General features: G+C 42.0%; 1 protein-coding gene across 3 annotated transcripts in view; it reads left to right on the top strand.

The window, feature by feature from the left end:
- Window positions 1–14,615: 14,615 nt before the first annotated feature.
- The window catches only part of COG2 (component of oligomeric golgi complex 2), a 60,069-nt gene continuing 49,130 nt past the window's right edge, over window positions 14,616–25,554 (top strand). For all 3 annotated transcript variants that reach the window (XM_003790982.3, XM_023513902.1, XM_023513903.1), the window contains exon 1: window positions 14,616–14,841. In XM_003790982.3, coding sequence (XP_003791030.1) covers window positions 14,770–14,841 — 72 coding nt within the window. In that variant the 5' untranslated portion in view covers window positions 14,616–14,769. The remainder of the gene's footprint in view (window positions 14,842–25,554) is intronic.

Raw genomic sequence — 25,554 nt, 5'->3', positions numbered from 1 at the left:
TAACATTGGTAAAGCGGGACACCATTGACAGGGGTGGGGTTCTTAATTAAAAATTTGGTCTATATGGAGCAACAAAAATTTTCATAGAATGCAAAAATAGTATTATAATATATTTTTTAAATTTCAACATAAGAACAATTTACAAATATAATACATTAAAAATTACGTATAGTATCATTTTATTCTTTGGCATATTTCTCATTTGAATGAATTTTTTTAGTAGATTGCTGTTATTGTTTAAAAGGTCATGAAATTTTTCACAAGAATTTGTTAATTATATTTCACACATAAAATGGCTTTCAAAGTCTCAACACTTAATTGTGATTTTTCTGATGTCCACACTTTATTTACCGTAGGAAAAACACGTTCAGTTGCAGCATTAGTTCCTGGTAAGGACAGTGTATATCCCACAATTTTTAGTGCATTATTGTATGGAACATGGTTTGTTTCAAAATGATGAAATATTTCTAACCATCTGTTCTCTATTGTGATTTTTGCTGATGCCCAAGATTTAACCTTTTCCTTATCAATATATTTTTTTAATAATGATACCTCTTAAGTTGTAAGTGTCACTTTCAAGGCTGGCACTAGACTTTTTGCTGCCACTATAAAATATAAATAATATGAGTACTGTCTGCTAAATTCATGAAATAAATAAATAAATAAATTACTTACCTAAATTATCTGAATAGCTGATTTGTTGACATCACTTGTTTAACTAGCACTAGCATGTGGTATGATGTGAATCGTCTGAGAGATAGTTACAAAATGTTTTCATCATTGCCAGTGCCAAAAAATGCCATTTGTTCATTAAGTCCAAACAATGGTGGCCAAATTCTAACAACTGATCAACAATGCGAACTTTGACAAGCAGTTCTCAATAATCAGTTCTCAACAATTATTTGTTATTAAAGTTTAACATTATAAAATTAACAAAAATAATATAAAACTCATATCCTGGCAAAAACTGTATATTCCCTTCCTGTCTTTTCCCACCCCCCCCCCAACCCCCACCCCTGTTCCCTAGCTTGTCGTGCATTCTTTCCAAAAACCAGGACTTTTTAAAAACACCACGGGATGCGGGACAAATTGTTAAAAATTGGGACTGTCCCACCAAAAGTGGGACCTCTGGTCACCTTACCTTAGAGGCTTGAGGTGAGGTAAAAGGCAGCTAAAAGGAGGGCGCCTGTGTCTCAAATGAGTAGGGTGCTGGCCCCATATGCCAGAGGTGGCGGGTTCAAACCCAGCCATGGCCAAAAACTGCAAAAAATAAAAAAAATGTAAAAGGCAGCCTAAAGGTAAAGAAGAGGGAATCTGTGACTAAATGGTCTCCATATCAGAAACTGTAGGTAAAAAAATAAATGAGGTTAAAGCAAGAATGTAAAGAGAGCCGGCAAGGAGGAGGAAGGAGGTGGCTCAGGGCTAGGGTCAGGGAGGTCACTAGGCCTCTGCCTGTGACCTTGAATGGGGTGGAGGATGGAGAGGATAAAGGAGGTGGCAGGGCTGGGATGAGGGAGGTACTAGGCCTCTGAGTGTGAAACCATCCAGAAAAATTGAGCCTGGGGTTAACCCGCCAGAAGAGTGGCCCAGGCCCACAGGAGGGCATTCCCAAACACGAAGCACTGGACAGGTGAGTCTGACAGCTGGGGTTAGGCATGGACCACTGGAATTCTTTAAAAAACTGAGAACGGGGCTATATACCACTACTTAAGAGCCCCAAAGATGGAGGGAGAGGAAAAGAGGAGTTGGAGTGGGGAAATGGAAAGAGAAGCTGAAGAGTTCAGTAAGGGGTTCTAGACAAATGCTCACCTCACCAATAAATGGGTAAATTTGGGGCAGGGTCAGAGAGGTTCCCCTATTTCCCTTCCTCTTGTCAGAACAAGAGTCCATCTAGTTGAATCTGATGGGGTGAATTTAGGCTTCCCCCCACCAAGGGAGCTTCTCCTCAATTTGAGTCTGAAGTGTGAATGAAAGGAAACAGAGTCCAGGTTCTGTGTGGGCAACGTTGGCCTTTATTTCCACCCAGGTGTGGGTGAGCTGAGCTTAAGAAAGAAATCAGCACCTGGGTTAAGGTGGGTGAGGATTTAAGGGGTTGGAAGGGTGGGGGTGGGCACATTCTATTTTGATGGGCCCCTCCATTTGACTCTATCAAATACCACTGCTGCTACTACCATCACTGCAATTATGGCAGTGTGCAAGAGGTATTATGAAGTCATAAAGAAGAGATACCTAAAAGTGATTTATGTGAAGAGGCTGAATAAATGCTAGGGAAGATTGTATTGACCCGGCTTTTTCTTTTGTGTATTCTGACATCAGAGTCCCTACTGACTCTGGAGGCACTGCCTTGCCCAGGGATAATTCCTAGAGGTAACAAATCCCCTTTCCCACGCAAAGTGCACCTTTCTCATGCAAACCAACCAATCCAGAGCCCACAGCCCCCCTGCCTCCCTTATTGGGGTCTCCTACCCAAGGCCACACTTCCACCCTTCCCAGGGTTATGGACAACCCAGCTTCCTACCCAAGGCCACACTTCCTTCCCTTCCCTGGGTTATGGACAACCTAACTAACAGTGTTCCCTATTTACAAATGGGCTCCCAAGTCTCCCCATAAGGACAATTTCTAATTAGATAGTTAATAACTCAGGAATTAGTTTCTTCCATTCACTGACAACGTGTGGCATCTTTAGCTGAAGGTGTTTCTTTGTCTATATGGCCTCTTGTGTGCTGCTTCACTTTTGTCTTAGCTTTTTATTCTGTTTTCAGAATCTTGTTTATGTCCATGCCTACAAAGTGAAATTCCACAGGTCCGTGGGAGCCTGTATGGAAGAGAAAGGCTATTACAATGGAAACAAAAGTAGAAATAATCAAGCATTCAGAGAAAGGTGAGGTGTCATCATTCACTGGGACAGCATTAGGCTTTGGTCTTCACTAAAGGAATAATTGTAAAGGATAAAGTGGGAGTGATGAGACATGTGGAGGACTGTGTTCCAATGAAAACATCAATTGTTACTAAGCAGCATACTGGACTAATTATTGAAATGGAAAGTTTTTATTAATTTGGTTAGAAGATCAAAATAAATGTAACATTCCTATTTGCCTAGGAATTTTTAAAAAGCACAATAGTTACTATAATTTATTACAGTACAGGGGTGCTATTATTATTATGGTATTACACTGTATTACCATCACTTGTGAGCCATTGTAGTGTTGGGTCCGAGAAAGCCTCCCAAATTAACCCCAACCGACAAACTCGAGACTCGCTCCGATGTAAAGGGCATAAGATGAGATTTATTACAGACCCAGGAAGCCCGGGGGCCCCGGGCCTGGACTCTCCTGGCATGCAAGCCGAGGACGAGCCCCGAACTCGGGGTGAAGGCAGTTTTTATGGGATACAGAAAGCAAGAGGGGTAGGGTCGGATACGAGTACACTTTTCATTGGTGGTTGGTGAATTTGGATTGGTACAGGTAAGGGGTGGAGGGTCCCTTAACCGGGGGCTAGAGTTGGTACAACCTGGTTACCTGTATTTCAAGGTAATAGAAACTTATCTGTTGCCCAGGGTGGTACTATTTGGTTGAGTAACTATGAAAGGTATGAGAAAGGTTGCAGGGTGGGCCCTGCGGGTGTGGTTTAATAGAATGGGGAGGGTTACAGGGTGGGCCCTGCAGGCCAGGGCCCAGGAACAGTAACTTATGTGGAAACAACAAAATGGAGCTGATCTGGTCCTCACAGTAGTTATTGTTATTATTACTCTATATGTGCTGTTTCATCAGGGATTTGAGTTATATCCAAATTCAACCTAGAGATGGTCTCAGGAATGTATCTCATCTGTAACCTAGGGACCACCTGTACTATGCTTTCTCATTGTCCTTCTTCTTTTGGAGATAGCATGACATTTCCTCTGGACATTTTCTTCCACACTTTATGCATCTGGTTGGGGACACATAATTGGCCTACTTGACCCAAATAGAACCAGTCAGAATCCTGGGATTGATCTATAAAAGGAGAGAAAGAGACATTCTCTTTCCACTGATATTACTGGCCCTGGTGGATGGGATTCTGGAGTTGGCAGTGACTATCTCCAGCACTTTGCAAGAGGTTGACTGAAGAAGAAAGTAGCCAAGTGGAAGGCAGCAGACATGACACATGGATAGCAGGGAATAGTAGTCCACTAGTTTTTCTAAGTCCTGAGTTCTTTTTTTTTTTTTTTTTTTGAGACAGAGTCTCACTAGGTCACCCTTGATAGAATGCCATGGTGTCACAGATCACAGCAATCTCAAACTCTTGGACTTAAGCAATTCTCTTGCCTCAGCCTCCCAACTAGCTGGGACTACAGGTGCCCCCCAAGTCCTGAGTTCTTGATCCTGAAATTCTAGTTCCCCAACTCTTCCTTGGTTAGTTTGAACTCCCATGGTATCCTTTCCTATATGAATGTGAAAATTCCTTTGTTTAGTTTTGTTTTGTATTTTTTCTCCATTTGTTCAATCCAGTTTGTTTTGATTGTTGTCATTTACAAGCAAAGGATCTTAAAAAATTCTTTGAGTTATATCCAAGAAAGATACATATTTCCTATTCTAAGGAAAGTTGAACGTCACTAAGAGATATTAAGTATTTTAAGTGGGGGAAGGACATAATGAAATACTCATTTTATAATGATCATTTTGGAGTCAGTGTAGAGAATTAATTGGTTAGGGAGAGGAGAGGATGAAGCATATGACTGGAGATGGAAAGACAAATTGGAAGGCTATTGTAGTGTAATAACCAAGCCCTCAGCCCTTGACCCCCTCCCTAAGACCAGTGGGGAATAAAGCCCCCTACTCCCGAAAAGGAAACCTCTCCTAAGCCTTCTAGTCCCAGCCCCCTCAAGGGAAAAGAAACAGCCTGAAATTAAGAAAGTATGCAGGGAGGGATTGAAGAAGGGAGGGGTGGATTCCAAATAAAGCCCCAGGTGAAAAAGTCCCAAGTTGTTCTTGGAAATTTATCCAACACTTGTTTTGTACCCCCTGAACTATGTGACCCCATCTTATGATCATGAAGTAATGTACTTGTGATGTGTATGTACCCCCACCCAAAGTTGTGTAAACTTTTATGATGTATTTTCACTTTGCAACCCTGCTCTAACTGCTGTGATTGGCTTCCGTATTGCGCTAGCTTGCTGACCCTACAGAATAATAGTATAAAAGGCTCTTCACCCATTATTCGTGGCTTCTTGTTGGCTCACCACAAGAGCCCCTGGCAGGTGCACCTGCAGGTGTATCAATTATCAATAAATGTCTATTACTTAATTTGACCTGAAGTGGAGTCCATCCTTCTCTCACATCTACTGTCCCATTTCAGTAGTAATTCTAGCTCTGTATAGTGAGGGCCTGAAGCAGAAGGGGAAAATAGCCAGTTGGAAAAAAATGAGGTAGCTACAAAGGAGGAATGATTAATGATCTTGGTTGTTAGGCTTTTAATACATTTATTGGAGGATTTAATATTAAAATTTAAAAAAACTCAGGTGGTGATAACACCATAATCTTTAATTACAGACTATGAAATCTTAATCTAGCCTGGTAAAGAGGAAGCTATATTTTCCCATCTTCTTTCTTTTGGGGACAGCGTGCCACTTCCTCTAGGCAACTTCTTCCACAATTTACACAGTTTAACTGGGCACACCTGTTTGGAATTTAAAAACAATGAAAAGGCATTAGAGCATTATGAAAGGTGGGTGGAGGGGCATGATAGTGTTCCTCCTGCAGTTTTATGAGATCAGTTTGTGTACTGTGAGGAGAATGGATGAAACACTGGCCAAGGTAGACAGGAACCTTGTCATATTTCTTTATGGAACACCTACTAAGTTCCCAGTACTGCTTTCTCCTTAGAGATGGGACAGTAATGAAAGGGTAAAATTATTGACCCCATGGAGCTTCCATTTTAGTGGGGAGTTAGATAATGAATAGACAAATTATTTCTCTCTCTCATCTATCTGTCTATCTGTCCATCTCTGTCATATATTTATCTAATATATATCTATATTACCCATCTATCTATGTCATCTCTCTATTCATCCATCTTTATCATTATCTGTATGTCTCTATCATCTGTCTATCTCTATTATCTATCTATCATCTATCTGTATTTATCTCAGGAGTTGATAAAGGCTAGAAAGAAAGGTAATGCAGAACATGAGGACATGGAGTGTGGGATTTATTTATTTATTTATTTTTATTTATTTTTGGAGACAGAGTCTCACTCAATCACCCTGGGTAGTGTGCTGTGGTATCATAGCTCACAGCAACCTCAACCTCTTTCTTTTTTTTAAATTTTAGTTTGGCAGGCCCAGACCAGGTTTGGACCCACCCCCTGTTACATGGGACCAGTGCTCTAGCCACTGAGCTATAAGTGCTCTGCAACCTCAACCTCTTGGACTCAAGCAATCCTCTTGCCTCAGCCTCCCAAGTAGCTGGGACTGCAATGTTGGCTATTTTTAGAGATGGGGTCTCACTCTTGCTCAGGCTTGTCTTGCACTCATGAGCTCAAGCAATCTACCCACCTTAGCCTCCCAGAGTGCTAGGATTACAGGCATGAGCCACCTCACCCAGCCTACTGAGTGTGAGGTTCAAAAGCAGGATACTATTATACTTTATATAGGGTTAAGTCAGAGAAGTTTCTCTCATTTGACCAAAGACATAAAGGAAATTAAAAAGAAAAAAGAAGAAGAAGAAGAAGAGCAACAGTAATACTGGGAGAAGAACATTTAAAGACCAGGAAACAGCAAAGTCAATGTGGGAGTGTCTGCTGTGTTTGAAGGAAGGTGTGGAGACTGACAAGGCTGAAGAAAAGTGAGGAAAGAGGAAGTGGTAGGAGACAGAAGACCCTTAGTGGGACTCTGATCATGTATGGTCTCAAAGGCCTTTGTTAGGATTTGTCGTTACCTTTGTAACAGATGAGAAGCCATTGGATGGCAGCAATAGGGAAGAGGCTTGCCTGGCTTAGACTTGAAAAGACTCCCGGCTCGGCGCCTATAGCTCAACTGGCTAAGGCGCCAGCCATGTACACCTAAGGTGGCGGGTTCGAATCCCCAGCCCGGACCCGCCAAACAACAATGATGGCTGCAACCAAAAAAAAAATAGCCGGGCGTTGTGGCGGGCGCCTGTGGTCCCAGCTGCTTGGGAGGCGGAGGCAAGAGACTCGCTTGAGCCCAGGAGTTGGAAGTTGCTGTGAGCTGTAATGCCATGGCACTCTACCCAGGGGGACAGCTTGAGGCTCTGTCTCAAAAAAAAAAAAAAAAGAAAGAAAAGAAAAGAAAAGAAAAGACTCCTTTGGCCTGCTGTGTGAAGAACAGACCTGGAGGGGGAGGAGAGAGGGCAGAGGCAGGGAGGCTAGTTAGAAAGCTAATTAGGGTTCACAAACTCATCACTGTTAATATTTGGGGACAGATAATTCTTTGCCCTGGGGGCTGCCTTGTGTGTGGCAGAACTTGAGCAGCACTCCTGGCCTCTAACCATAGGATCCTGTCCCTAATTCTGCCAACCAAAAATGTCTGTGCATATCACCAAAACCCTTTGAGTAGTACAGTGGACACAACCTTCTTGGGTGAGAACCCCCAATGTTGACATGAGAGTCAACATTGGCATGGACCAGAGTGGTAGATGTGCAAGTAGGGAGAAGTGGTTAGATTTGGGGTGTGTTTTGAAAAGAAGGTTTGTTGATGCATCAAATGTGGAGCCTGAGCAGCCTCCATTCAACAACACAGAATGAGAGCCCCCACTGTGCAATAGCAGAACAGAGGTTTTGTAAGGTGGGAACAAGGAAACAGAACAGGAAACAGGAAAAAACCTGATTGGTTGACATCAGATTGCTTTTGGTTACTTTTTTGTAAGAGTTAGAGCAGAGGGGACTCTTTATGCTGACTCTGGTAAACTGGAATCTCCTGTTTTCAGGAAAAACGGGTTTGTTTTGGGATCTGTCTGCTTCCTTAAAGTTTGGTGTGATTTTGTGGCATTTAGCATAAGTGAATCCACTTTGGTATTGTCTGCTATGGCCTAGGGCAGGATCTCGGCCAAAAAAAATGGCCTCTCACTGGACAGACCTTCAACATGCCTATAGGTCCTCTTCTCTCTAAGGCTGAAGGTCAGCATTCGGAAAAGAGTATTTGGGCTGAAGACAGCATGCTCTGTATCTGATAGAGATATCAGTTTCCCTGAAGAGCAAAAGAGAAAGTAGGGAATCTGGAAAGAAGTTCCCTTACAATGACCTGCATACAAAGATTCTTTAGATAGTTTTCAGGTATCCCTAGGGCCATGGTAACCCTGCTGGTAGCTGTGATATAGATAAAGTTACCTTGCTAATGAAAGAAAAGAAGCTCAGGGGTTGCCCATGGGAATGATCCTTTAGATAGAAGACCTTAACTCTTAGCATGGAGTCAGTGTTTGAAAGGGCTGGAAAGAATGAATCCCAAGCACAAGGGCAGTGACCAAGCAGAGTGACACCGGGGAAGCCTACTCCCTTGCAAGAATTTCATGCTGCTATTCTCACTAGCTCCCCTTTATCTTTAGTAAACATTCTACACTTATTAGTTTGTTGTACATTCCTTCAATGGCCAGGTCAATTTAATGATAACAGTATTACTGATAGTTTGGTACTTGTCCCTGCAGCCCAATTAAGAACAAGGACAAGCAGTCTGAGGAAAAGGAAAGAGAAGTTATTAATTTGTTGGCAAAGGAGGAGGATGGCAATTCTCATAGTACCCTCATTCTTCCTTTAAGCAGAAATACAGAGCTTTAAGGGAGTTCTCAGCTTTGGGCTATTGTTTAGCTATAGTATCTCTAGTAAAGACAGTCTCTGCCCAGTTGTGGTGCAAAAAACAAAGACCATTCCCTGTCCCCTCTGACTACTGGTCTTGTGCAGGAATGTAGGTATTAATTTCTTAAAAAAGTGTGTGTGTGCGTGTGGTTTAAAGAGACATTTTGTCCTTTTGTAGGCTCTTACTTCCTTTACGACAGGGACTCTTTTGATTTAGTTGTTCACCACTGAATTGCTAACTCTTGAGGCAGTGCCTAGCACAGAGTAGGTACTTAATAAATATGTGCTGAACAAAATATAAACATGAAAACAAATAGACACAGATGTAGTATAGATCTGTGAACTAAAATAAAATCTTAGTCCCCCCAGCTGAATGACTGGACCCCTTCTTGGTCAAGAGGACCCCAGAAATAGCCTAAAGCTAAGTTGCTGGCCGAGAAAAGACAGGTCAGACAATCTTCATCGTGTTACTGGACAAAGAGGGTCCGGCTGCCGGTCACTGTCAGCCAGTATGCAGAGACAGGGATAGGACCACCGAACATTATTTGTTAGACCAGCAATTCTGGAAAACAGTGAAAGTAGCTACTTCTATTTCCAAAATCACAGTTTTATACATAAAGATTGAAAGCAAAGACCACATTAACCCTTATTTTAAATAACAGTTGGTGCTACTCAGTGACAATGTGTTACAACATTTCAATTCAAAAGTCAATTTCCTAAATCTGTGGGAGCCAAACTAATTAACTCAAGTCACAAATCAAACTACCTCCTTTTGTTGTTTATTCAGAACGATAGGCCCCCACATACCAAGGACCTAGGTGTTACAGCCCACATCCTGACCCCCTCCCCTTTGTCCCACTAGCCCCCTTGTGCACTCAGCCCACATCCTGACCCCCTCCCCTTCTTGCACTCGCTGCTCTACTCTGCACTCGCCCCACTTGTGACCTTTATCCCTTCCTTCTCGTTCGCTCACCTGAGACAAAGAAGACTCGTCCCTGAGCCAATCAGCCACGACCACCCTGTACCTGTCAGTTTAGGACAGACATGGTTTACCTACCAATAAGGGAATGGGGTGGGATGGTCTAATGGGAGGGAAGAGGGGAAGGTATAAAGGAACTTTCTGGATAGTCTGTAAGGGCTGTTCCCACTTTTTCTTATAAGGGCAGCCCAGGCTCTGAGCTTGAATGAATAAAACTCCTCGTACCTTTGCAGCGATGTTTGGACTCTCAGAGTGGTGCTTGAATTGAGTCTGGGGGTTAACAAATCAATCTTTCTAAATTATTCAAGATGGGCATCTAGAGGGTGGAAGCTAAATTTACAAAACAATAAGAATAGGAGACGGGGGTGAAGGTCTGGTAGGACATAACTGATCAGATCAGCTGCGTCATGTTGGCCTTAGCCAACTTCATCTTACTCTCACTATATGTGCTGTCAATCATAACCCTCTCTCTCCTTGGGGATGTCCTTTGTTACTCATTAACAGGCTGCCTAGCCCACACCTGCAGGTCATCAACTTATCTAACATATCACTTGAGTCTGGGTATATGTCTGATACATGTTCCCTGGCTTGTCTCTGACTAACAGACTTCCTTAACTTAAAACATTCCTAGCCTTTAGACAAAGCCTCATTTCTTTAACCAATTATAAGTTGAAGAATCTTTAAACCTGTCTATAACCTATAGTCCCCTACTTTGAGAAGTCTCATCTTTTTAGTCCTAATCAACATATGCCTTCCACATATCAGTTTATGATTTTATAATTCCTGTCTCCCTGAAATGTTTAAAACGAAGCTATAACCCTGAGAGAGGATACCCAAGAAGGGTGAGGTCTAGGAGAAAGGTCTTCTCAAGGAGACCACAAGGATATACCTGCAGGGTCCTCTCCATTGGTGACTCAGCTCTTGGGAATTTGTAAACTTATCATCCTGGAACTTGGAAATGTCCAATTCTGTGAAATCCTATAGTTCTCTGGGGGCTGGAATAGCATCTCCTGCTTGATTCAAACTGGCCAATGAGAAGTGTACCTGTGGGTTGAAACTTTTTGACTGGAGATAAAAAGGGAAAGATCAAGCCAGCGGGGAGCACAGCCATTTGGAATTCTTCTATGCCATAAGCTCCCGGCAGGTGAATAAAGCCCTTCCTCTTATAAACATAGTGTGTGAGTGCTCTTTCCTGACACATATTTGGTTCCAACTGGGAAGCGAACACACACCTGCTAGTTGCCTCCAATACTCTGCACACCCACGTTGGGGCCCCAATAGGCCTGGGCTATGTGAACCACTAAGCACACCAGGGAGGCAGTTTGGCCTCCCTGTGTGGATGCCTCAACTGAGTGGAGAAAGGACCCCTTTGGCGGGTCTTCAAGGAGTCAAACACCAGGAGGAACTGGCATGTTATTATTCCTTGAGATGTACTTACACAGGAGAGATGTCTCAAGGCAAGATACAATCAATTTGGGATTCCCACCATTTGGGTGGAAGCAGGGGCCTGATCAACCCCTGGGGCGTTAGATCTCTGGCAGGTCAGTTGAGAGGTGTAGCAGAGTGTGTGGATGTGGTGTGACTGAGAGAACTCCGAGGGTGGGATTGGACCTCCCCTCATAGGGCCTACGGGAGTGTCGGGAGTGTCGGTTTGCTCCTATGGCTAAGTGGCAGTTCCAGTGGGAAACTGAGACTGGGCAGGTTAAGAAATGGGTTGGAATTGTGTGCATGTGAGTGCTTGGAGAATGACGGAAATGAGTAACAATAGGTGGTGTTTCACCCCCGACCCCTTCACAGAGTAAAACAATTGTGTGAGTGGCCCCTTCTTCCCTGCTCCAACTTTGCCCCCTGGCTATTTTGAGAGGAAACTGGAAGTTCTAGGTTTTCTGTTTTCTGTCTCAGACACAGATCTAGTCTTTGGCAGTCACATAGCCATGTGAGACTTGGGGGAAAATGAAAAGATATCAGAAAGGATGACTATGTTATGGTTTGGTTACTGGAATTTCTTCAGTGAGTCCTTGGTCACAGGGATTCAAAAATTAAGCCCACAGCCCAGAGATCAGTGATACAATTTTTGGATTTTATCCAAAATACCAGTGGATTTTGTTGGACAGAGGAGCATGCAGAGAGAGTGGAGAGTGCCAGAGCTACTGGTTGGGGAGAGGAAGCCCAAGTCAGATGTCTCCTGCATGGGTCATTTGTCTAGAGGTAAATAATTGGTCCTGAGAGATGTTTTGGCCAGATCATGGTAGATGGAAAAATACCTCTCTGTTCTTGCCAGCATCAAGATCCTTCCTGTTGCTCCTGGCTGTGGTGGTCTGCACCACTGCCACATCCTGTGTCTCCAAGGAGCAACCAGCTCAGCAGAGGCCTGGGAGCTCCCTAATGAATCTTGGATGGACAGTAGGCATTAGGAGCCCTCATTCCCCTTTGCAGCTCAATCCTTTCAGCATGCCCAAGGTTAGCAGAATGAATGGGCTGGACAAATTTAGCTTCATTTCTTTGCTAAAGGCCTAGAGAACAAGGTCAGAAGGTAATTACAGTGAGGAATGTTCTAGCTCATCTAGACTTCTTAAAGAGCCTCAAGAAAGGAAACAGGACTCCACAGACATCTTTGTTTCATCTGCCCAGAATTCTTTTCCCTTCCTTGGTGCTGGGCTTTGAAGCCAGGCTGTCTGGGTTTGTAATTTGCCAGTCATTAACAGCATGACCTTGAGCTAAGGGCCATACCTCTTTGTAGGTGTAATGATGGCATTGTGGGTTAATAAGTTTTTTTTTTCTTCCATTTTTGATGTGTATACTGAGGTCTTGGGGGATAGAAAATGATGAGATGTTTGGGATTCGCTTTAAAATATATGTGTATTCCAGTTAAAAAAAAAAAAAAAAAGCTGCCAGTGGTGTAGTGAGTGGGTGGGGAGAAGGTGAAGGAAACAGGCTCATTCTGGTTGAATCAGGATGGTGAATACATGTGGTGCGGTCTCACACTCTCTAGACTTTGTGCAGTTTCAAAAATTTTTCATAATAAGAGTAAACAAAAAATTAAACAGAAAATGAGGCTTTCATTCCTTCCCCACATCCAAAGGAACATAACAGGGACTTAGATGTACTTTTGCCCAATCACTCCTCTGGTCAGGTTCTATAACAGAGGTAAAGGTCTGTAAAAGGGAGAAATTTTATGATTTATTTTTTGAAGCCCCCTGTCCTTTTGGGGTTGAAACCTACATGCCTGCCCAAGGCTAGTAATCAAAGGGGCAGGAAAATTGTCTTCACTAAAGATACGGTCCACTAAAGCCACCAAGTATAGTTAGATAACACTAGCGTGAAGCCACAACAGGTGACACTGGTCACATAGACCCGAGCCCAGCCTCTGAACCCCACCCCTTTACAAAGCCCTATATTTTTGCTTAAAGGCAGGATGGTGGTTTTTTGAGACACTAGTCTGCCTCCCTCGTTTGCTGGCAAAATTAATAAACATAGTTCCTTTTCCTCAAACCACTTTTTCTTATCCTTTGTTCTCACTGATTTGGTGTCCGGCGCAAGTACTCTCTCAGAGTTCCAGTTCTCGTCCTATTCATCATTTTCTGTAGATACTACCATGGAAACACTATTGCCAGGTTCAATGTTAGGGACTTGATAGTTTTGAATTCTACACCCACTTTAAAAAATGACTGGGGCGGCTCCTGTGGCTTAAAGGAGTAGGGTGACAGCCCCATATGCCAGAGGTGGCGGGTTCAAACCCAGCCCCGGCCAAAAACGGCAAAAAAAAATAAAAAAAAAAAAATCCTAAAAAAAAAATGACCAGTTTCCTATTTGGGTGACCTGAAATACAGAAGTCTCATGGTAAAGTATTGCCTTCGTCTGTCCCAGTTTGTAGGGGCTATCATGGCATTAATATTTTCTCCAATGAGAACACTTGAGAGGAGAGGCCTAGATTCGTTTATAAAAGCAACCAGGCAGGCAGGAAAGATTTGCAGAGTGAAGTGTAACGTGAAGTTTGTGGTCTGAGTTGTCAGCCTCTCAAGGAGACAAGAGAAATGACTCATTGTCATTTGACCATGATACAGATAACGGAAGGGACAAGAGGAGAGAAGAACATCTCAGATGGGGTTGGGGGGTAAAAGGAAGACGGAGAATTTGGAGGATGGGGTTTGATTGCACCAGTGCTGGCCATACACACATATTTGCCCTTCCATGGTTGAGAGCAAAAATAAATATGCGCACGCACACGTGTCAGTCTGCTGTGTTCTGACTCAGCAGGTAGTGGGGCGCTCCCTGCACCACCTCGAAGACCCAAAATGCGCCCAGGGGCTGCCCTCCCTGGGTCTGAGCCCCAAGGTGGGTAGGGAGCTGCCCAGAGGAACCCGGGCTGCCGGACTGACCACCTCCTTCTCTCTGAGTCCCCTCTAACTGCAACCACAGGAGGCGACGCTACACTCCTCCGCGCGCGCTGAGCTAAGGGCAGAGACGGCCATCTCCGCGGAGGCACGCGCAGGAAAGGTGGGCAGAGACAAGTGACACGTTCAGCCTGGAAGGCGGGCCTGAGAACCAAAGGGTCTCCTTTCGACCATGCAAAACGAATCGGAGCGATTTTAGGGGAGACAACACTGGAAGGGCCGATTTTCCCCAGTGGAAACGGCAGGCTGGGGAGGGAGCCCGCTGGCCAGCGGGCCACATTCCTTCCGCGCTCGGCGGCGCCCTCCTGGGAGCAGGGCAGCGCCGCGAGGGCCTGCGCGAGCCTGCAGTTCCGCCCTCTGGCGCGTGGGGGCAGTACTGCCCCGCTGGTTCAACGCCGGCGGCCCTCGCGCCCCTCTTGGCGGCGGTCAGGTGGAGGCCGGCTATGGGCGCCCTCGCTCATTGGCTGCGGCGCGGGCGCTGCCATGTTGGCGGAAGTGGAGCCTCCTGTGCGGTGGAAACTGGCGGTGGCCGCGGCTGCCGGGTCGGTCTGCGCAGCCTCTGGTGTTTTCTCCTAGCTTGGATCTCTGCGCCGAGAGGCGGCTGCTGGCAGAATGGAGAAAAGTAGGATGAATCTGCCCAAAGGGCCGGACACGCTCTGCTTCGACAAGGAGGAGTTCATGAAGGTGCGCGCGGCCTCCTCGCCCCAGCGGTGGGCCGCGGGCTGCTCGCCCCACCGTGTCCTCGGAGCGCTCTCCTCGGGCTGCCGCTTCGGGCTGCGTCTGGGCCGCGCACGCCCGCCCCATGTCGGGTTCTCGACCCAGACCGCTCTGCACTTCGCAGTGGCCTCAGGCTTAGCAAGTGCAGCCTGGAGGAAGCACTCCTGCAAAATCTTGCATGTTAATTGAAAAGGCCTGAAAGTTCTGGGCAAGTGGTTTTGATCTCAACGTCAGTGTCCGTTTTATTACCCGGCCCTGTGACTGTGCTGTGCAGTCACCTTGCCGGTCCTCTTGTCAGAAAAGTTTATTGTCCAGTGCTTTGGAGCTCGTTAACTGTGTATTGAGTGTGTATTGAACAAGTATCTGAACCCATGTGCCTATCTAAGGGGCGGGTTGGGGGAAAAAAAAACAAAGTAAAGTTTTCCCTGAAATACAATTAGAGCTTCTTGAACAGGATATTCAAAAGCTTGAAACATGCTTACTGACTTTGTTGCAGTACAACAAAGCAAATCATTCCTGTTTTCTGAAGTTGTCGTACTTCTTTTTACAAGATGAACTGGGAGTTGGTTTGCGGGTAATTGTAGAACATAAGCTAAGAAAAGAAATGTAACTGAACACTTCACGGATGATAAAGGTCCATCACGCGCAGCCTTGAAAGGTCCAGGCTTTGAGCCAGAGTTAGAAGGAAACTACCTATTTGGTGTATCCCTCTGAGTCTGAACTTTAACCATTCAAAAAAATGTGTTTATATTTATTAAGGAGTGGGATTTTTGACACACTTAGTACCTGGTTTCACTGTTAAAAAGTTTCACTGTTTCACTGTTAAGTTTTCACTCAAGAGTAGACGCCTCCAATTTTGAACAAGTGAGTTTGAACATCTCACATTGTTTTGCCTTTTCAAGTCATGTTTTTTCTTTTTCTAGTTGATTAGTCTCTTTTTGATATTTGCATTCAGTTCACTCTTCAAAGTTCTGTTTGAAAGAAAGTGTATCTGGATCTTCTGCAGAGTGACCATCTAATTTTTAAAATGTGAGACTTAATGTACACCCAAGAATAATGCACCTTGTTCTTGTACAGTGATGTTCCTGCTAAACTGCCCTAATAGATAACTTGAATGAGATGTCTGAAAGAGTACACATAGTCAACTCAGTGATTCAGAAACCCTTTGTTCCACTCCCTGGCTAAGAACTTCCCTGAAACAACGGTGGAAAGAAACAAGGATTAGGTGATGGGGAGAGGTGTGTTGGAGGGAGAACGGGCACACAGAGATCAGGAACCTTGTTTTGAATTGAATCTCAGAGTGCAGAATAATCTTGTCTCTCTCTCAACTCCAGGCTTCCTTCATGCCCACTGCCAGCACCCTCTGACTCATTAGCCCCACCACCTTTCTCACTCTGAGCTGACAGAATGTCTTTGCTAAATGCAGCTTCAGGAAGTAGAAATCACAAAATGTAAGTTTTAAAATAGAACTTAGAGATAGGAAGAGAGAAAACTGGGAAAGTGGCTGGAATGCTAGTAATTTTATATTCTTTCATGGCTCTTACATCTCTGAATATGCCATTCATTTTGTAGTGTTGACAAACGTGACAACTTCATACATGGAGGAAAAGACATAATACATAGAACAGTTGTTCTGTAGAAGATGTTGGTTTTCTAGGTGGAACCTGAAAATAAAGGTTATTTGTAGTCTGTACTTCCCTTAAAGAAGCATTTTATGAGTTATAGTCCATGGCACAAAGGATGGGTGGAGTACTTGTTGTCCAGCTTATGTTTCTACATGTGTCTCATTCCACACATTTTGTAATTGGATAAGTTTTATTCACGTGACAAGGTTAAGGTATCTGGTTTGCATCAGGAGAGCTGAGATTGCCTAAAATCCAGTTAGTTCGTGGGAAACTGTCATTAGGTTGTCAAAGATGATGAGGCCATGCTAGTGTGATGGTAGCAGTTATTCAAGAGCATCCATTAGTCACCTACTGTATGGCAGACAGCAATCAAGACATGAAGGCGCAAGGTATGGTTTTGGACAGGGAATATGTGTGAGTTGAGAAACTGCACTTAGTCTAAAGTGGCTGGAATACGGAGGAATGGCCAGGAATAAGACCAGAAAAGTAGGTGGGTTGGGGTTCAAGTTGTAATGGGCCTTGTATATCATTCTGAGGGGGTTGTGTTCAACGTAATGTTCATTGTGGAGTCAGGTTGAAAGTAGGAAATTACATGGTCAAATTTGTTGCATTGGCAAGGAGGGTACTTAAACAATTATTTCAGTTTTCCTTATGAAATCTGTGAAATACAGAGGAGGGCACAGATTTGTGAAAGATAAAAGTGATCAAAAAGAGAAGTAGCAGATGGAAGATTCACTGGGCAGGGTTCGTGGTGGTACTGTTTGCTTTCTCAGCTTAAAAAAAGTACAAACCCCCTTAGAGAGGGTTGACAGCCAACTAATAGATGAAATGGGATATGAGATATTGGTTGTAGGAGAGAACGTGGTGTACTAACAATAATAAATTAGACCCACTTACCTAAGTGTGCTGCTGAAATCACATCCTTTCTTTCTCATTGTATGACTTCAGGTCTTGTTTCACAGAAAAAATAGAGGTCATCAGGTAGGAGCTTTTCCTTTGTGGTGGTAACAACCCCGTTGTAGCTGTTCTTGCCATCCCCTTGCCTGTTGTGTAGGGGGCTTCCTTGAGTTCTGTCTCCCAGGCTCAGATCTTACGCTCTCTCCCCTTCTGAGGACCCTGTTACTCTCTGCTCTACCACACTCCTTCCCATCGGCTCTCAGGCATACTTCTATACCTCTTTTAGTCTCTTCCACTTGATCCTCCCGTCAACAGTTATTGCCCCATTGCTTTCTTCCATCTCGTACCCACATGCTCCAGAGTTATCTTTACTTTCTCTTTCACTCTTAAGCTCACTTTGTTCTGGCTCTCGCCCCATCAATACACTACCCAAAATTGCTTTGAAGGATGCATAACTTCCCAAGGGGAGTATTTTGAAGATGACTATAGTGACATTCAGCAGTGAGGTATTTAGCACTTTTTCTAGGATGAGTTCGCAAACTTAATCTTCAGACCTCATGTATGTTGTGAAATGGATTACCATAATCAGTCTCATGTATCTATCACTTCACATAGTTAAGCCTCCTTTTTGTGTGTGGTGAGAACATTTAAAATCAACTCTCAGCAAATTCCAAGTATTCGATGCATTGTTAAAGTCTCTCCTTTCCATGTGCTGCATTTAGGAGATTTTGAGCACATGAACTTTGCAAACCTTAGCAGTGAGATCATGCAGTGTTTGTATCTCTGTGTCTGACCTGTCTCACTTAGCATGAAGGCCTCCAAGTTCATCCGGGTTATTGAAGAATGGTAGGATTTCCTTTTTTTTTTAAGACTGAATAACATTCCATCCCATGTGTGTAGACATCCTATTTTCTTTTTCAATTCATCTGTCAACAACATGAAATCAGGCTGTTTCCATGTCTTGGCTGTTGTGAATAATGTTGCAGTGAACATGGGAGTGCAGATAATGGTTTGAGATAGTGGTTTCATTTCCCGTGGATAGATACCCAGGAGTGGGCTTGCACAGTCTTATGGTAGGACTATTTTTAACTTTTTGAGAACCTCTGTATGTTTTCTATAATGGTTGTGTTTTCTTATTGTTTTTAATAACTCTTTGTATATTTTAGCTTGAAGTCCTTTATCAGGTATCCATTTTACAAATATTTTTTCTCAGTTTATGGTTTGTTTGTTCATTCTCTTAACAGTGTCTTTTGCACAGCAAAAATTTTTTTTTTTTGAGACACATTCTTGTTCCGTACCCTGTGCTAGAGAGCAATTTCACAGCAACCTCAAACTCCTAGGTTCAAGTGATCTTCCTGCCTCAGCCTCCCTACCAACTGGGACTATAGGCACCCACCACCAAGCTCAGCTAATTTTTCTATTTTTAGTAGAGATAGGGTCTCCTTGTTTAGGCTGGTCTCGAACTCCTGAGCTCAAGAGATTCTCCTACATTGGCCTCTCAGAGTACAAAGATTAACCGTGTGTGGGTGGCGCCTGTGACTCAAGGAGTAGGGTGCCTGCCCCATATGCCAGAGGTGGTGGGTTCAAACCCAGCCCTGGCCAAAAAGAAAAAAAAAAAGATTACAGGTGTGAGCCACTGCAGTGCCCAAAAGTTTTTAATTTTAGTGAAATCCAACTTAATTTTTTCTCTCATAGATTATGCTTTTGGTGTTGTATCTAAAGAGTCGTTGCCAAATCCAAAGTCACCTAGACTTTCTCTTGTATTATCTTCTAGAACAGTGGTTCTCAACCTTCCTAATGCTGCGAACCTTTAATACAGTCCAAAGGGGTCATGACCCACAGGTTGAGAACCACTGTTCTAGAAGTTGTTCATATTTTAAATTTAGGTCTACAATTCATTCTGAATTTTTATTAACAGTGTGAAAGGACTGTGTCTATATTCATTTTTTTACATGTGGATGTCTGGTTCTGGCTCTGTTGAAGACTATCTTTTCTCCAGTATGTTGGCTTTGCTCTTTTCTCAAAAACCAGCTTGCTGTGTTTGTGTACATCTATTTTGAGCCCTTTATTCTGTTCCATTGACTTGTCTATGTTTTCTTCTTTTGGAGACAGAGTTTCACTTTGTCACCCTTGATAGAGTGCTGTGGTATCATAGCTCACAGCAACCTCAAATTCTTGGGCTCTTGCCTCACCCTCCCAAGTAGCTGGGACTACAGGAGCCTGCCACAACGCTTGGCTATTTTAGCTCAGGCTGGTCTCCAACCCGAGAGCCCAGGCAGTCCACTCATCTCAACCTCCCAAATGCTAGGATTAGAGGCGTGAGCCCCTGTGCCCAGCTGACTTGTCTATCTTAATATTATAGTAAGTCTTGAGGTTGTGTAGTGTCAGTCAACCCTTGGAATTGACTTTTCTTTCTCAATATTGTATTGGACATTCTGGGTCTTTTGCCTTTCCAAATAAATTTTAAAATTAGTTTATTGATACCCATAAAGTAACTACCTAGGATTTTGATTGGAATTGCAGTGGATCTATAGGTCAATATTGAATCTTCCTATCCATAAACATGGAATATCTGTGAATTATTTTTAGATCTCTATTTTTTTTTGGCCGGGGCTGGGTTTGAACCCGCCTCCTCTGGCATATGGGGCTGGCGCCCTACTCCTTTGAGCCACAGGTGCTGCCCTTATTTTTAGATCTTATATTGATTTCTGTCATTGACGTTTTATAGCTTTCCTCATATAGCTCTTATATCTATTTATCTGTACCTAAATATTTTATTTTAGTGTGTGCTAATTTATTGTGTTTTTAATTTCAAATTCCTCTTGTTCATAGGAAAGCAGTTAGCTTTTGTGTATATTGACCTTGTATTCCACAACATTACTGTAATTACTTATTAGTTATAGGACTTTTTTTGTTGCTTCTTTGTAATTTTTCTGTATCATCAGATTACCTGAGAACAAGGGCAGTTTTATTTCTTCCTTCTCAATCAATATACGTTTTATATCCTTTTTTGTCTTATTTCATTAGTTTGGGCTTCCAGTACAATGTTGAATAGGAGTGGCAAGAGAGGACATCCTTACTTTAGTCTGCCATCATAGGGGGAAAGCTAGTTTATCACTGTTGATATGATATTAGCTATGGGGCATATTGTAGATGTTCTTTGTAAAGTTGACAAGTTCTCCTCTATTTCTAGTTTTCTGAAGGTTTTTATCATGAAAAAGTATGGATTTTGTCAGATGCTTCTTCTATATCTATTAATACAATATTATTTTGATTTGATAGATTACATTAAAAAAAACTGTTGAACCATTTTTGCATACCTGGTAATTTATGGGGATAAATCCCATATGGTTATCGTGTGTGATTTTTAAAATACATGTTTGGATTTAATTTGCTAAATTTTGTTGAAGATTTTTGCATATATGTTAATGAGAGATACTGGTTTATAGTTTTCCTTTTTTACACTATCTTTTTGGTTTTGGTATCAGGGTATTGCTGGCTTCATAGAATAAGTTAGGGAGTGTTCACTTTGCTTTTGTTTTCTGGGAGAGATTGCAAAATTATATAATTTCTTGGATTGTATGATTTCTTCCTCAAATCTTTGGTCAAATTCACCAGTGACTGGTAGGGTCAGTGGTGATAGCCCCTCTTTCATGAGAGATATTAATGGTTTATGTTTTGTTCTTGTTTTTCCTGGCTAGAGGTTTATCAATTTTATTGATCTTTTCTGATAACCAACTTTGGGGTTCATTGATTTTTTTTTTCCTCTGTTAATTTCCTAGCTTTAGTTTCATTAATTTGTGCTCTGATTTTTATTTTTCTTCTGATTTAATTTAATTTATTATTTTTCTAACTTTATAAGGTAGAAGCTTAGATTATCGATTTTAGATCTTTTCTGATATTTGCTTTTAGTGTTGTATTTTCCCTTTAAACACTGTTTTTGCTGCACTGTACCAATTTTGCTAAGTTGTATTTTTATTTTTACGTAATTCAAAATATCTCTTATTTTCTCTTGAGACCTTTTTCAGTCTCATTTGTTATTTGTTTATTTATTTGAGAGAAAGTCTCACTCCATTGCCCAGGCTAGAATGCAGTGGCATCATAGCTCACAGCAACTTCAAATTCCTGGGTATCCTCTTGCCTCAGCCTTCCAAGTACTTGGATATAGGCACTTGCCACCATGCCCAGTTAATTTTTCTGTTTTTAGCAGAGATAGAGTCTCACTTCTGCTCAGGTTGGTCTTGAACTCCTGAGCTCAGGCAATCCACTGGCCTCAGCCTCCCAGGGTGTGAGGATTACAGGTGTGAGTCACTGTGCCCAGCTTACCTGTTATTTAGAAGTATATTTAATCTCTAAGTTATTTGTGTGTTTTTTTTTGTAGGAATCTTTTTATTATTTATTTCTAGTTTAATACCACGTGGTCTGAGAGTGTACTTTGTTATTATTTTTAATTTAAGGGATGTTTTATGGCCCTGAATGGGTTATATTTTGGTGAGTGTCCAGTGTGAGCTAGAGAAGAAAGTGTATTCTGTCGAATAGTTGGTAAGTTTTCATCATATTCAGTTGATTGATGGTGCTGTTGAGTTTGGCTATGTCCTTACCTAGTTTCTGCCTGCTGAATCTGTCTATTTTTGATAGAGCAATGTCAAAGCCTCCAGCTGTAATAGTGGATTCATCCGTTTCTTCTCTCAGCTCTCGCCACGTGTATTTTGCTCTCCTGCTGTTGGGAATGTGCATGTTCAGGGTGGTTCTGTCTTCCTGAGAACCAGCTCCTCCACTGTACTGTCACACTCCTCTGATAATTTTCCTTGCTTTGAAATCTGCTTTATCTGACATTAATATAGTTTCTCTGGTTTTCTAATTACTGTTACCTTAGAATCGTTAATACATCTGAACATTTAATTGGTAATATTTAAGTTTTTTCTTTTTTAAAAAATTGAGATACATTTATATAACATAAAATTCAGCATTTTAGAGCATACGTTTCTCTGGGTTTCAGTTTATTTACTGTTTTGTGCAACAATCACCACTATCCAATTCTGGGATATTTCCATCATTCCACAAAGAAACCTTATAGTTTCTTTTAGCAGTTAACCACAATTTTTCCCTCTCTCCATTTTCTGGCAACCACTCATCTACCTTCTGTCTTTATGGGTTTGCCTATTTTGGAATCAGACAGTGTGTGTATAGTTTTCATCACTTAGTGTAATATTTTCAAATTTGTAAGTGTAGCAGTACTTTATTCCTTTCTATGGCTGAATAATATTCCATTATAGAAGGTGTCAAAAATGTATACACATTTTATTTATTTATTTATTTATTTTTAGAGACAGAGTCTCATTGTGTCGCCCTCGGTAGAGTGCCGTGGCATCACAGCTCACAGCAACCTCCAGCTCCTGGGCCTAAGTGATTCTCATACCTCAGCCTCCTGGGTAGGTGGGCCCACAGGCACCCACCATAATGCCCAGCCATTTTTTTGTTGTAGTTTGGCTGGGGCCGGGTTTGAACCCACCACCCTTGGCATATGGGGCCAGCGCCCTACTCACTGAGCCACAGGCACCGCCCTAAAAATGTATACACATTTTAAGAAAGGAAAACACCGTATTAAAAAGAACTCAGTTCAATTCAAGATGGAGGGATGGAGAGGCAAGGGGAAGAGGGAAGGAGGGAGAGGAATTGGTGTGCTCCCACTTCATGGGGACAATGGGTGGGCGTATATGGTACACTTGGGGGCAGAACACAACTACAACAGGGACTATACCTGACTAATGCAAACATTGTAACCTAATTGTTTGGACCGTCAAGCTAACCTGCAATAAAACAAATTGTAATACTTAGTATATACTGATAATATTTGTTATCTTGTATGGTGTATCTTGTATCTCTTGTGATTGCGGAAGTCAAACATGACTTGAGTATTATCATTTTAATACGGTTTTTTCCTCTTTTAAAATGTGTACCCGTTGTGTGGGTACCTCTGTATATAGTTATACCACATTGTGTTCATTTCTTCATCAGTTGTTGATGAGATAGGCTTTCCCCCCCCTATTTTTTTAGCTGTTAGGGTGAATGAATGTTCATTCACAAGTTTTTATGTAAACATTAGTTTTCAACTCTTATCAGATAAGCCTAGAAGTGGAACTGCTAGGTAATTCTAGGTTTACCTTTTTGAGAAGCTGCGGAGCTGTTTTCCACAGTGGCTGTGCCGCTTTACATTCTCACTAGTGGTGTATGAGGGATCTGGTTTCTCCACATCTTCACCAGCACCTATTTTCTGCTTTCCCCACCCTCTTGTTCTTTTTAAAAATTTTTCACTATAGCCATCCTAATGGGCGTGAAATTTTATCTCGTTGTAGTTTTGATTTACATTTCCTTAGTGACTAATGATGTTGAGCATCTTTTGAATTCTTGCCAGATATGCGATTTGTAAGTATTTTTTCTCATTTGTATGTTTTTTTTTTACTTTCTCAATGCTGTCCTTTTATGCATAAACATTTTTAAGTTCAGTTTATCTATTGTTTCTTTGATTCTTATGCTTGTGTTGTCATATCTTAGAAACTGTTGCCCAAGGTCATGCTGATTTTTACCTTTGTTTTCCTTTTAAGGGTTTTTTAGTTCTTACAGTTAAGTCTTTGATCCATTTTGAGTTGAATTGTATATCAGGTGAAGTTGGTGTCCAGATTCGTTTGTTTGCATGTGGGCACCCATCTGTCTCCACACCGTTTCTCTCCCCGTTCGATGGTGTTGGCACTCTTGTCAAAAATCATTTGACCATAAATACGTTTTGTTTTTAGTTCTTTTTAAATGTTTAATAGGTCTACAATATAAAAAATATTTATGGCAATGGGTGTGGATTTTGTCAAATGCTTTTTCTGTTTATGGCACATGAATTAGTGCCTGTTGTCATAAGCCATTGTGATTTGGGGACTGTTATCACAGAGAAAGCTATCTGATGCAGATACTCTTAAGTGACTTGGTTTTTATGTTATGCAGTCTGGTTATCTGAGAAGAAATATGTGTACATAATTGGAAGTTGAATAGTAATATTATCCAATAGTATTTGTTCATGGAAATTGAAGTGTACAATTTAGAATGGCTTCGTGAAATTCACATTACAAAGAATGTTTAGCTGAGGCAGGTAAAGTGATCTTGCCTTAAGTCTTACAGCTGTTTGGGATCAGGACCAAGAGTGCAAGCTGAGTCCTGCTCCCAGGTTCTTTCTGCGACATGCTGCATCATTGTGAATGTAAGGTGTTGTCTGAGGTAGTCTCAAGAAGCAAAATGTCCTGGTTGATTCTGGCCACAGATAAAGAAGCAGATGGTTTTTTAGTAGGTGGTTGTGAAATTAAGAACCAGAGTTAAGAAGTCTTCTTATTTTACATTATGAGGGCAGGCATTTGGTTGATGAAACTAAAAATGTTAAACAAGTACTCTTAAGGAATGGTGCACATAGACCTCAGTATTTTATTTTAAAACATATATGCATGCATTTATTTTCTGTTGATGTGATACCAAGCTCTTTTCTTTGAAAATTGATATGCACATTACATTTCCATATTGTCATTTTTGCATCCAGTTTATTTCTTTCAGTTGATTGAGAACCCAAAGACATTTCCAAAGCATCTGGCTATAGAGGCCTTTGAGATTTGTATTGTCCTGCCGCCCCCGTCCTCCCAGGTTCATAGTTCTCTCATCATATATAATTCAGCAAAAGTTTTCTTAGCAATTTGCCTGTATCAGGTATTTCCAAAGCATCTATCTAAATGTAATGTGCATATCAATTTTCAAAGAATAGAGCTTGGTACCATATCAACAGAAAATAAATGCATGCATATATGTTTTAAAATAAAATACTGAGGTATGTATGCACCATTCCTTAAGACTACTTGTAGTTCTCATAAAAATTATCTTGTTTCATTCATATTTCACTACTTTATACAATATTTGATAAAATTATGTAATTGTGGCTATAAGTTAAAGTGGCCTTAACAAGTTTGAGAGTCATCACATCTGATTCTTGATGTTCAAACAGCTCAATTAGAAAGAGTCCAAGTCGTAGGAGTTGACTGTAACCTGCCAGCTGCAAGTGTGCCAGCCTGCCAGGAGCATCAGCTGTTAGCAAGGGCTGACTGTAACCTGCCAGCTGCAAGTGTGCCAG

Source organism: Otolemur garnettii, unplaced genomic scaffold (genome assembly GCF_000181295.1).
Source record: "Otolemur garnettii isolate 467f Iridium unplaced genomic scaffold, OtoGar3 scaffold00045, whole genome shotgun sequence".
In the NCBI taxonomy this organism is placed as follows: Eukaryota; Metazoa; Chordata; class Mammalia; order Primates; family Galagidae; genus Otolemur; species Otolemur garnettii.
The sequence above is the reverse complement of the archived record's forward strand: the minus strand, read 5'-3'. Positions and strand labels throughout refer to the sequence as shown.